The sequence below is a fragment of the Scophthalmus maximus genome, chromosome 12 (assembly GCF_022379125.1).
Source record: "Scophthalmus maximus strain ysfricsl-2021 chromosome 12, ASM2237912v1, whole genome shotgun sequence".
NCBI classification, from domain to species: Eukaryota; Metazoa; Chordata; class Actinopteri; order Pleuronectiformes; family Scophthalmidae; genus Scophthalmus; species Scophthalmus maximus.
The window spans coordinates 6,289,653-6,303,045 of NC_061526.1; the positions used below are offsets into that span (position 1 = coordinate 6,289,653).

The 13,393-nt window shown below is 42.2% G+C and overlaps 1 protein-coding gene across 8 annotated transcripts in view; it reads left to right on the forward strand.

Moving 5' to 3' along the window:
• poln (polymerase (DNA directed) nu) overlaps window positions 1-13,393 on the forward strand; it is a 47,148-nt gene that overhangs the window by 15,267 nt on the left and 18,488 nt on the right. For all 8 annotated transcript variants that reach the window (XR_004786344.2, XR_004786346.2, XM_035617500.2 and 5 more), the window contains exons 14-20: window positions 853-936; window positions 1,086-1,181; window positions 1,655-1,711; window positions 1,933-1,989; window positions 3,435-3,500; window positions 11,890-11,947; window positions 12,776-12,853. Coding sequence is in view for 6 of the 8 variants with exons in the window: in XM_035617500.2 (XP_035473393.2) it covers window positions 853-936; window positions 1,086-1,181; window positions 1,655-1,711; window positions 1,933-1,989; window positions 3,435-3,500; window positions 11,890-11,947; window positions 12,776-12,853 (496 nt within the window). In the remaining 2 variants the exon portion in view is untranslated. The remainder of the gene's footprint in view (window positions 1-852; window positions 937-1,085; window positions 1,182-1,654; window positions 1,712-1,932; window positions 1,990-3,434; window positions 3,501-11,889; window positions 11,948-12,775; window positions 12,854-13,393) is intronic.

Consider the following 13,393-nt stretch of genomic DNA (forward strand, 5'->3'; position numbering starts at 1 on the left):
TCATCCATTCCCCATCTACCCACAGAGGCATTTGCATCATATTTCAACTTTCTTCAAACATTTCACTTACATATTTTTTTTCTCTGTCCCTCCTTCGTTCCCCAGTCTGTCACTCCATTTCATTTTTCTGTCGGTTGTCTGTTATTTCATCACCCCCACCTCATCACCTCCCTTGTTCCTCTTTCTCTGTCCCTGTTTCTCTTCTCTTGTACCCCTCGTTGCCTGTCAAGTTACTAAAAATTGTTTTTTTGTTTTTTTTTACTTCAGTCAGACTTATAAAACCCCTGGTGGCAACCCAGTCGTAAAACAAAAAAAGAATAAATAAAAAAACTCACTCACTCCCTTTTCCCCATCATTTGCTTTTCTTCATCTCCCTCAATTACTTTTCATTGTTAATATCTCTGCGTCTTTCATCTCCTGCCTCTACCCTTCACTCTCTCTCCTTTCCTTGCTTCCTTACCTTTTTCCTTCCAAAGTCATTCATCTCTTTCCTATTTATGCTTTGTCTTACCCTTTCTTTTCTTCTCCGTCTTTCTTTATCATGCCTTTATCTTTCTCTCTCTGCCCCACTCAAGTGGCAACCCACCGTGACGTCACCCGTTGGTTTGTGAACTGCCTGTATAATCACACAGCAACAAACCTGACTGCGTTATGTTCTTTTTGTCAAATAAACCTGACATGTATGTGAGATTTTATTTGTTTGTTTTTAGTTAAATTTATCAGGACATCAGTCACAAATGTTTCTTATTGAACCACAAGGCTGCTGATCAGGATTTGATTTTACATGCATTTAATAAAACATTGGTTGAGTAACTGAGGGATGTTAATGGTTTGATGCTCTGTCTCTGCCAGACTAAGATGAAGCAGTTGGAGCAGGAGGCCCATCGAGCAGCCGGGCAAATATTCCTGGTCACCAGCAGCACTCAGCTACGAACAGTGGGTAACCTTTATGTGTGCATTGTGTGTGTCATTTGCATGGACTATATTGTATATCCATTCTCCTGATGCTGAACCAGATATATTATTGACGCATAATGTTTTACGATCTTGGTATGTTTATGGATTTGTGGATTTTTGGGTTCTAGGTTCTGTTTGAGAAGCTGCGTCTCCATGAGCGCTGCGAGAACAAGAAACTCCCCAAGACCGTGAACAAACAGCAGCAGTCCACGTCAGAAGCTGCAGTACGGCACACACACACACACACACACACACACACACAGACTCATTAAACACCACAACACACAGACAGGACAGATTTAATCTTAGAAAACCGGCTCAATCTTATTTGAAGTTTCCCTGTTTGCGCTGATACGATCACACAGATGAATCCAGAGGCAAGCACACAAACACGCTCAATCCATTTACGGGTTTATAATTACTTCTTAATGTTTGTACAACAATTGCCAAATACAATAATTACACACAGATGAGGAGATAGACAAGCCATCTTGCAAAGTTATGTAGTTTCAGTTTCAAGTGAAGATTACAAAAGAGCGGCAAAAGTTCACAAAGAGTGAAAGGGACAAAACAATGCAGCTGATTTGCCACAAACAAAAAATTCAGAAACAGGATTGTGTTAGATATTTGTTCCTATTTGCTGTTGCGCTTTTTAATGTACACTTTTTCAATTATCGTATGTCCTATCTTGTTGTAGTTGTTGCAGCTTCAGGACCTGCATCCTCTGCCAAAGATCGTTCTCGAGTACAGACAGGTCAGCCATGTTTTCAACTGCTTTTTCTATTCATTTGTCAGAGTTGCCAAAACATTGTGAAGTACAATGTGTCGCTTTGCTCCTTCAAGCAGCAAAAGCAGTATACTGTATTACCATCCAGATCACAGGTTAGATAGATAGGTAAAAAATAACAATGTTTAGTTCTTTCAAACTGCTCCCGTTGTTTTGACATAAAAAATATCTTTGCTTGTGTCTCCCAGATTCACAAGATCAAGTCCACTTTTGTTGATGGGATACTCTCCTGCATGATGAGTAAGGTGAGCCTACTGCTGGTTTCTGCCTGTAAATTGTAACCATATTCACGGTGCACACACACACAGACACACACACACACACACACTCACTCACTCACTAAAAGAGAAAAGACTCACGAGTCTAACACCTATGATATTTCACACATTCCGATATTATTTCCCTCGTTTTTCCCTTCGCGAGGATGCAGCAGCGAAGAAAACAAGAGTGAAATCCAAACGTGGGCTACACGACCCAATAAGATTGCACAGCTTTTTTTTTTTTTTTCCCTTCACTTGCGGTTTGGTTTTGCATTAGTGCAACAGAACAGTGGTTGTGTGTTACGAGACAAACCCCATCTTGCTGTATCGAATTGGCAGAGCAAAAACGGCGCTGTCTGGTTGTCGCTCCACATGGGACCCTGTTCCACTCTGTGAGGCTGCAGCAGCTTGTGTTTGTCAATCTGTGCTGACTCAACTCTGCAAATGAGGCAGTCTGGTGATCTCTAGACCCGTTTAGCTCCTGGTGGTGGTGGTGGTGGTGATGGTGATTCATTTGGACAGTGTGGGCCATCTCCTGTTGACAAAAACAAACATACAACATGACTCAGAATGTAGATTCTAAACATGGTGTACACTGATAAACTGATGTCATTTACATATTTAAAAGTGTTATTGCCAATACAGGGACTTTGCCATATGTGACTTAAGACAACTCAGCAGTTATTAGAGCATAATTAGCTGTTTACACTCTTGTCCAATTATTTTACACAGCTCGTTTTTCTCGCCATAGTTTCCCAATTTTTCAGCTTCGTAGGTTTTGCTGCAACCATGGTGTCAGTGTTAAATCACACAACAACAGCCCTGAGCACAAGTTGTGTTGTTGTATGGACTGTATTATTGCACCAACTTCACTGGCAACTGGGCATCAGATTGTCTCGTGGCACTTTTGACGCCTGGCGGTCAAAAAGCAGAATCGGACAACGGGAATGAGGATCGCAGCTGGTTTTCAGCTGAATAGGAATGTGAATCGACTATATGGAAACTACAGCCCCCACAATATGGATTACACAATATGGATACACATATTTAAAAAATGCACAAATGTTCACAAATTTCTAAGATATAGTTATTAATCCCTTATGACAAAGAAATGAAACTGAGGCGTTATATTTCACAGTTTAACCATAAAGTTTTTTTTATGTATAACTACTAAGAATTTTTTTTTTTCTGCATTGTTTATTCTGTAAAAAAATTTTTTTTTTCATATTGTCACATATCGCCAAACTAATAAGAAACAATTTGTTTGTGAAAGGCTCAATCGGCCAGAGGTGACTCACTGAAACATGTATACTTGTGGTTGGCAAAGTTGTACATTTTTGCCTCTCAATGTTGCTGTGGTAACGTATATATCTATATCTGATTAATTTACATCTGACTCTTTTTGTATCTGTCACTCTACAACTCATCAGAACTACATTTCCTCCACATGGTACCAGACAAGCGTTGTGACCGGGAGAATCTCTGCAAAACACCCAGTAAGTAAAGCCTCTATTCCACACCGACAAATTAATTCATCTCTTTATTTTTGTAAACATTTTATAACTAGTTATACGGGTTGATAAATGGCTGCTGCAGGCTCGTGTTGTCAACATGGAGCTATCCATGGTGCTGAACCTGGGTGGAAAGTGGGTGTTGTTTGCTCTCTTGCAGGCCCATGGCTTGAAATCAATATTACATTTACTATGCAATTATATATCAAGTAACAGCTCGTGCAAGAACTGAGAATCTGTTTGGTGAAAACTTGACATTTTCCACGAGCGGGGCCACAGAACCTCTTGGTTGGGACTCGGTGTACTGCGTAAGTCAGATTGCAGCACAACACGAGGAGGCTGTCTGGGTTTCCAGCTCTGCATTTGAAATGTATTCCCTCTTTTCTTTTCTCCGCTTTCTTCTTTCACAGCCTGGACCCTTCTTTTTTTTCTGTCTTTGTATGTATCAAAGAGACCTTTTTTTATGAAACACACAGCAAAGTAATTACAAATGCCTTCACGCACGTAATCCTGAATTCTTACAGACCTGGAGGTCTAAAAGTCTGCCCATTGTAAGAAAAAATTGAGTTTGACTGTGTGTACAGTAGTTGTTGGATAACCAGAATGAATGAGTTCTTCTCTGGCTGATTGAGCAGGTGTATAGTTTAACAGAATCAAAAAAAATGGTCCTTTAAATATTGAGTGCTCACACAAGCACGTGCTCACACGCAGACGCACACACGCACACGCACACACGTAGAATATGTAAGGCACTATCAAGCGGCTTAAATCTTGTAAAACAATATTTTTGTCCCGTGTTTCACACCAGTTTACTACTGCCAATTAGAGCTCCCAGGCATCCATTGTTTTCAGTTATGATGGTGTGGTTTGGTATGAAAACCCAGTTGCACAGACTTCAATATAACTTGCAAGTGCATCACTGCATGATAATAAAGTAACCTTGATACAGCTCCAGTAAATGCTCACTGTTGGAAGTTTATATTTGTGCCACAACGAAATGAATCATGAGGGGGGACGACAGAAAACCGAGCCTGAGCCCAGTTTATCTATCTGATTTTGACCTTTATCTAATTTAATATGTAAGTGGTCGATGAATCGATCGTCTTGAGTTCTGGCACCCGACGTACAACACAGGGATAGTACTGGATAGTAATACTCTAGGATATGGAGATAGATTTTATCAAGCTCAAAATGACTGAAGAAAAACCGAGTGATGGCTGTTACTTTGAGGGAAGTTGTTATTTGTTGTGTACAGTGTTTTTTGTGTGTGTGATACTGTGGTTGACAGTGATTTTAGAACAGATAAAGCATAAACTTGAAGCACAGAACTATAACTGTTTCATAGCTGTATTTTTAATTGAGTTGAACATAGTTATTATGTCAGCCTAATATCTGATTATTTACATATACAGTTCACGCATTTGATGCCTTAAAGGGCCTTTCAAATAGCATTTAGATTATCAGAAAATGTAAAACTGATATTTGAAGGCAGAGGAGTTTATGGGTTAAATAATCAAACCCTAAATTTGTCTGCATAACACAGGACTGAATAATTATATCGGTTAATTAAATATCCCTTGAAAGTGAGACGAGTTTGAATATGTTACAGGGTATTTTATGCAGCTGAGGTCACGGAGCATCTACCTATTTCCCTTTCTGGTCTCTCTTTGTTCCGCATCCAGACACATTGTGCTAAAGAATAACATAAATCAAACAAACACGCACCTCTACAAACAAATGCTTTGTCTTTTTTTTTTACTTGTCAGCTTGGATATCACCTTCCCCCTTTCGCTCTCTCCCTCTCTGTAGCCTCTCGGTACGGGGGTGGTCGATAGCTCATTTCGACATTACCCGTCTGTCAGGGTCCAGAGGTTCTGTCGCTGAACACACACACACACACACACACACACTCACACACACACACAGAGCTGTGGAGGTAACTTTTCTAATCTCGCTCAGTGATCTGGGAGCGGTGTGAGCTACAGAGTGAATTGATCACGCTGCCGCTCAATGATATACGACTGTTGGGCAGCTGTAATCTAACGCGGCTCTGTCCCCCTCTGCTCCTGATGCAGTTCTGGGATTCGGCTGAGCATCGTCTCGTCTTCAGTGTTTATGTTCATGATGGTTTGGTCTTTGATGTTTTTTATTTTGCCATAGTTTTGTAATGGTGTAGCGATAAAGAACACGTTATGGTCATTAGGAATTTGACAAAGACTAAAAATATCAAAACGTAGTCTTAAAGAATAAGAATAAGATAAATATTTTTGAGTCCCTAAGTCATAATTTAATGAGAAATAGTCAGGATATGTAGATAGAAAAAAATAAAAATGACCAGCCATTTATTCCAAGTCCATGTGGAACTTTACCACCATAACATTACAAATTTTGTCTTGCAATATTACAATGTAATTTTCGAAATCTTTGAATTTTTTTTGTCCCCTTTACGAGACCCTAATAGTCTGCCGTAGTTATTCATAATTGAGCTCCTATTTGTAACACTCAACACCCAAGCAAAGACTTCCAAGATCACCATTACTAACCATCAATACAAGATCCAACCAGTTTAATAACAGTCCCACAAAGATAATGAATGAAGTCATCTGCAGAGAAAGAAGTGTGAGACATAAGCTTTTGAATATTCCGTGTTTGTGACACAGCCTGGAAAGAAACTCGCGCTGCCTGATTGACACGAAAAGATCATGTAGTGATTCATTAGGGAGGTTCGTCAACTCCCTCTAGTCTTTTTCTCTCAAATAGAATGTGTTATTCTTGCATATAAATGAAGTTCACTCAAATTCATTCTCATCATATTGTGGGTAGGATTAATGTAAGACTCGCTCGGTGATCGCCGACATGTCACATCCTGTTGCTTTGAAGGGGGAAAAAAGACAGTCACGGTTTATACAGTAGTTTGGGGTCGAGGGAGAAAATGGAGCTGCTCTGCACACACAAACACACTGAAATACAGTTCATACGCACGAGCATATCCAAATGAGCAGCGTTGCGCAGGGGTTTGGCTTTCATCCGTGGGTTCAGTCAAGGTGAAGCCTGACTGCAGCAACAAAGGGCTGCCTGAAGTAAAACAGGACAGCCGTAAAAAAAACTTGTGCTGAGTTTAAAGCGCTGTAAGAAGTGAGTGTCACTGAAGAGGGAGAGCGGAGGGGGGTTCTCTACTCTGCCTCGTCTGGTTTTTTTTTTAATCTTCTAAAAGGAAAAATGTGAGCAGTCCCAACTTCCTTTTCTCCATCTATTGTTTCTATCCCATCGTCTGTTCTTTGCTTCTCCTTTTTTACTGTTATAGTCTGTCTGTTTTTTCCCTCTCTCATCCCTCCCTTGCTATTGAACTCTTCATTCTCACACGTAATCTAAATTTCTCTTTGGGTACACACCCATGTCTTGTCGTTCTCTCCCTCTACAGTCCCCCTCCCACACATGGTGGAACCAAATGATGCAAAGAAGAACGGAACTACGCTAACATTCAAGTCTCTGGGTCCTGTGATGCAGTGCACCGCCGTGTGCTGTGTCATCAGCTCTGCGTCCCTCCTCGTCTTTTATGGCGGTCAAAGATTTACACACTCGTGGCACCCACAAATGCACCAAAACTCAATCGATCCGTCATGCAAATGCTCAAGAGGACAGATGGAAACCCGCTGTATCGCCGTCATTTTGGGGGTTTATTACAAACCGTTCGTTGTCGTTTTTGTCTCCATTTCACTCCTTGACACTTTATTGTAGTGTGTGTGTACGTCCTTATGCAGCAAGACGAGTAATCTGATCATTCAATTAAGGGAATTGTACCTCTAGCTTGAGAGAACTTTTACCTCTCTCTTCCCACTTCAGACTCCAGACAGATCAAAGAGTGCCGCTTTATCACATCGCTTTATGTTAAGTCGGTGCGTTTTTTGTCTCTTGATTGTGCAGTTGTGTCTGTTTTACAAACTGCCAGCCGAGCTTCCTTTTTTACGATGGCTCCGCATTTAGTCGGTAAATGTTTTGCCCGTACACACGGAGGCTGATCTAAGCACTTCACCGAAGTGCGCGTTTCATGTTCTCTGCTGACTCGCTGGCAGTGTTGAACACACTGTAGTGTGTATACACACAAACACAGGCACACATTCGTGCCTATACAATTGCATAGGTTTATATATCATTTTATTATATCGACGCGTGTGAACAGGAAAAAAAAACCTTCCTCTCTTGGTCTTAGTGCCCTCCGGCCAGGTCACCGTACTAACTAATGGATAGGCTGCTTGTGGACTTTGTGGCGATGTGCTCGTCTCTCCGACGCATGATGGATCTCTGGGGGCGGGTGTGTTTGTTTGTGGTTCCAGTGCAAATGGAGATAATCTAATAATTTGCGTGTGTGCACCTGAACAGGGTGTGTGAGTGTACATTAAAACATGCGTGTGTATGTGTTTACGGCCTGCGGTGAGTCTTTCAATTGGCGCAGCGTGATTAAATCACCCCACACCACCAGCACGGTGATTCAGTCGTCCCCGTCTGTTTAACCAGGCGTTACTCCTCTGAGACTCGCACTGTAACTCTGTGGGCCAGATTTTAAATTTGCAGTGTGTCTTTCATTCAATTTGTGCTCACGCAGCCATGCTTTGTATGTAATTAGTGCCAGATGCACTGATGTAGCCATGTGTATCACTTTAAATTGCACTGATCTGTCCAATATTTTTGATAGATATATGTAGACAAATGCTTTGCAGCCTACCATGAATTCGGGGGGTGCGTGCACAGCTACAGTATAATCCTGGGTCAGGAGGTCAATGCGCTCACCCGTGTTCTACGGAGCAGCTTATGTAGACTCTGTAGTCGGTCACAGAACTGGCTCCTGGTGCAAACCTGACAGGCTAAAACAGCAGCGCATTAAAGATCAGCACCTTCTGGGACTAAGCGCTGCAGTTCAGAGGTGGAAAGGATAAAGGGGTGCTGCAGAGACATAGAAATAATTCAAATGTTTTACATAAGCCACAGTGCAACTTTGAGGAATATAATGTGTCTTTAGCTTGAAGGCTGGTGAGATAAAGATGAACCTGGATGTAGTTGTGGTGATGTTATGTTGTCCATAACTTAAATTACATGAGGTGGACCCGACCTCCGCGCGAGTCTCCATGTTTGCTACGTCGTGTTGAATACGGTTGCTGCATTTGCGTTGAATTTTGAGCGCTGCCAGAATCCAGGAAATGGAATCAGCGGTGCGCCACCATAAAGTGTCCCCCGTCGGGTGCTCAGTTGGTTGCGGTTTGCAACTTTACCACCAGATGCCACCAGAAAAATTACAAAAATTACACACTGAGGCTTTAATTACCGCAGGCGGTGTGGCGGCTCCATGTGACCGTGGGCCTTTGAATAGACAATAGATTCGTTGTTGTCATTTTCTCTCTCTGCAGGTTCATTATCGGGCTGCTGTGTTTCCCATACGAAGACACGAGGAGGGCATTAAAGAACACTAAGAGTCGGTTGTTGCGCAGAATAGGGAATGATGCTGTCCGCGGCGTGAGCGGTGGAGAAAACGACACACGAGACGGGCTCATCTGCATGATTCAGTGGCCCATTCAGAGTCAATGAGCCCAGGACAGGAAAACACAAGCATGAAGTATTGGTGTGTTTGGCAGAGGCATATTTTCAAGCAGTGCATCTGTGTGTGTTTGTTTTGTGCCTGACAGTCTAGGAATATTTATGCTGTGTGTGTTTCTGTGTGCAACAGAGCGTAATACACAAGTACTTGTGTCAGCTCTGTTTAATTCATGCACGTCGATGTAATTAGGGGAGGAACAATAACATCAGCCGCCATTTAATGGAGCCTGTCCTGTGCAGGTGCTCCTGTGTATCTGTTTGCGTGCATGTGTGTGCATTTTAATGTGCCATACACACTGCCTGTTGACATTTTAAAGGTGCAACAGACAACTTTCGGGCCCCCCTAGTGTTTGCAGGTGGTATTACCGTTTGGTCACTGCAGTAGTAAGGACGCAGGTACTTCTCCTCAGAGCTCCTGAGGAAGCTGTCAACACCACTTTCGAGATAACGGAGGAAAAGGAAGAAGAAAGTATGTTGACTGAAGCTCCTACTTTGTTTTCTGGCTCCTAGCGTTAACTAGCGGCACCCTTAGCATCATGACTAGCTCGTAAAATTCCCAATTTGAACAAATTTACCTTGAGTTAAACGTGCGGTAGTATAAATGAGTCGGCAAATGATAATGCAAATGATGGTTGGTTGCAGCCGGTTTGTATGTGTGTTTGTGTTTGAGAATACATATTGACCAGTGCTGCGGAGAGGGATTGTGTCTATAGGCGTGTGTGTTGAAGTGTATGGTCAGCAGTGAGCAAAGCGAGCTGACCCAGGCTGTTTTATATTTTACAATTCCTCATTCATCCTCTCCCTTTCAAACTGCAGTGGTGCATGTGCCGCAGAAGTCTCTCAACATCTCTCTGCCGTTTGAATTCTTTGATTCTCTTTCCGTTCATATTTTTCTCTTTTATCCCTTGATCTCCGTCGCTCTCTTTGTCCTGCCTTTTCCATCTCTTTGATTGTTTTTATGTCCTCTTTTCCTTTCGTCCCTTCTCTCCTTTCACATGCTCACGTCTCGTGTTACCTTTGAAAATATCTATGGGGTTTTGATTGCATATGAAAACGCAGGGGCGCCATTCAATTTGTACATACCGGAAACCAACAAAAGCTATTAATAACAACAACAACCACAAAAGGATAGCTTGCTCTTAAATGGGTTCTCTTGTTATTATTTGTAGTCCTTATAGAGTTTGTGTCCAGTTTCACCTATTTTTAAAAAGAAAATGTCGGAATTGTAGGATCAGGTTGACATTGCTTAGACCATCTGGCCTTAACATTTGCATGAGTTGTCCGACTTTGTATGTCCTTGCCGTGCAGCATCTCTGACGTGTTGCAGTAGCAGAGAAACTCATGTACAGGCTGAAGAAAGGTTCCGAATGTTCCCTGGATTATTAGTATCTGGTGTGCTGACAGTCTGTCAGGCAATTCACTGTGCTCTGTATAATATATGTTGTGTGTGCAGAGTCCTGATTTATTCTGCCGTCACTGCAACGCCGAGCATGATGGGAAAGCTGAGCATCCACATCTGACACGCTGTGCATCACCTGTCACATCACAGGGCAACAGACCCACGCAGTACACACACACACACATATTTGTAATTACCTGCACCCTCTCCCATTCACAGTAGTAAGAATAGTGTGTGTGTGTGTATCTGCGTGTGCGTGTGGTACCTTACAGTACTGGTGCCTGGTCCCTTATGTATTTTTTCCACTGTCCACACCCTGTCACTGCAGTCCTGTCTTTTCATATCCTCTTCTCTTCTTTTCCTCTCCCCCTCTCTCTCTCTCTCTCTCTCTCTCCCACCTGAATAATGAATGAGGGGTGGAAGCAGAGAGCTGTTTTCTCTCTGGATCATACACACACACAAAACACACACACACACAACCACGCACTGTGGGGTCAAACACACTTGGATTCTGAACACGATGGAAGACACTTTTGTTATTGTCTGTCTTGCGCAGGTTTTTCCTTCTCAATTTTGTGTGTGTGTGTGTGTGTGTGTGTGTGTGTGTGTGTGTGTGTGTGTGTGTGTGTGTGTGTGTGTGTGTGTGTGTGTGTGTGTGTGTGTGTGTGTGTGTGTGTGTGTGTGTGTGTGTGTGTGTGTGTGTGTGTGTGTGTGTGTGTGTGTGTGTGTGTGTGTGTGTGTGTGTTAAGGGGTGGTTACAGTGGGATTGCTGAGTCTGAACCTGTTTTTTTTTTCTTACCCCCATCAAAGCTGTACGTGTGTGTGTTCCCGTTTATCCTCCTTCAGGCAGAACAAAAGTGCATACATGTAACGTGTTGGATGACTCAGCGGGTCAATGCATTGTGGGCCAAGAGCCCAATGAGCATCAGACTATTCCTATTTCAAGACAAACTTCAAAGATCTGTAATGTTGACAGGGTTCTCAGGTTTTTTTTCTCGATCTCCTGGTCCTGGAATTTCAGGAATATTTGAGAATTTCAGGAGCAGCTGTCAATACAGTCCCTCAAAATGATGGCAGGATAGGCTCATGCTAACTATTCTTAGGTACTCAACAGTCTTTTTTCTGGTGAAGTATGATGTATTTTTTCAAATTTAACACACAAATAGACACACGGTCACCTCCACAACTCCATCTTTCCTCCCCTCCCTTCATTATGGTAGCACAAAGACACGTTATTTACAGTACATGACCTTTCTTACTTTTTCAGCAGGGAATAAACGATCTGTGATGAAAAGGGGCAGACCCACTTTCAAGAGAGACAGGATCTATAACAGAGCTGTTGTTCACTTCAGACTGTCTTACAAAATGTGTTTTCTCCCAAACTAGAACTTCCAGGCCCTGCCCAGACAGCCACTTCATATCACCAAGAAGCAGTGCGTCCAAGGTAAGTACAGACACACACACGTATAAAAAACACCCCTCCTACATGTTCTGGAGAGCGAGACGGTGATAAATGTTGACGATGAGCAGGGAGGTGGAGTTAATGAGGATGGTAAATGTCTGCAGCAGAGAACGAGACAAGATTAGTTGCTCTGTGAAGTGACAAAAAACTAAAACAAATGGCAAGTCCCAAGACTCACCGTGAGAATGGCCCTTGTATAGCGTGTCCACTGTTCCAGAGCCACTTTTGAACATTGGAGAAAATGAACAGCTGTGCTCAACTGATCGTGTATGCGACACAAAGTACCAAAGCTCAACCGCTCTGCAGAATTTCTGTTTACTTTGATGAATGTTTTTCCCGAAGCAGCTTGGGGAGAGCATCGTCCAAATGGGCACGAGAATCAAATAGACAACTTTTCACTTGATAATTTACAGATAAGTTTACCTTCTCTTTTTCTGAACTTCTGAGTCAATAAGTAACAGACTGTTGCCTCTTTCCCCTTGGTAAAGGGAATTTGACCAATATGGAGTTTTGGGGGCCAATAACGATAGTAGGGAGTAAAAAATTCTGATACAGATAAATCGGCCAACTTATAGAGAAAATAACATAAAATAGCAATGATTCCTAAGATGTTGTTCTCAAACACCTATGATATAGACATTTAATTTAAGGCTTGATATTTAACAGTGTAACCATACATTTTATTATAAATAACTATAAGTAAAATGAAAACAAAAATTGCCCAAAATATATAGAAGTTTACACATAAGTAACAGCGGTGAGGTGCGATGTGCCGAGGTGTTCCTCAGGGGTCTGTGTTTGGTCCCACAGGGAAGGAGGAGGAGGTGCTGACCGTCCACCCTCGAGCCATGTTCATCCCTCAGAAGGGCTGGACCTTCATTGCTGCAGGTAGTTTTTTTCCGCTTTGACCCCATTGTATAGAATGTGAAGGGTACATTTACCCTAAATTAATCAATATTTAAAATGCAAGTAACTTACTTAATTTTAGTTTTTGCGGCATACATATTTTAGTGTTTTCGTTGTTTTGTAAACAACAAGTAAAGGCCTCGCCCATAGTCTTTAGTCACTCAATTGTTTTGACACAAATACATTTTGACCCCTTGGTTCAGCTGCTGTTCAGTGCCATTACATTCACCGTTGACCCAGCCACTAGGTTAAACCCAAGGGAGCTGAAAAAAAATCCAGAAGCAATGGTTTTATGGTTCAGCCTTGTGGTACAAGTACAGTACGTCAGAATCTGTTGCCAGCAGTCCATATGGAAATTGCACATATGAATCAAGCACAAGACATTCAAATTCTTGCTGTCCTATTTTTGTACTTGCATGCGCAGCCTCTCATCAGAATAACTGTGCGCCGAGGGTATATCCATCAAGTTTCTAACCATTGACTTACCAAAAAACGCTCATGTCGATGCAACCTCAGCTGCTC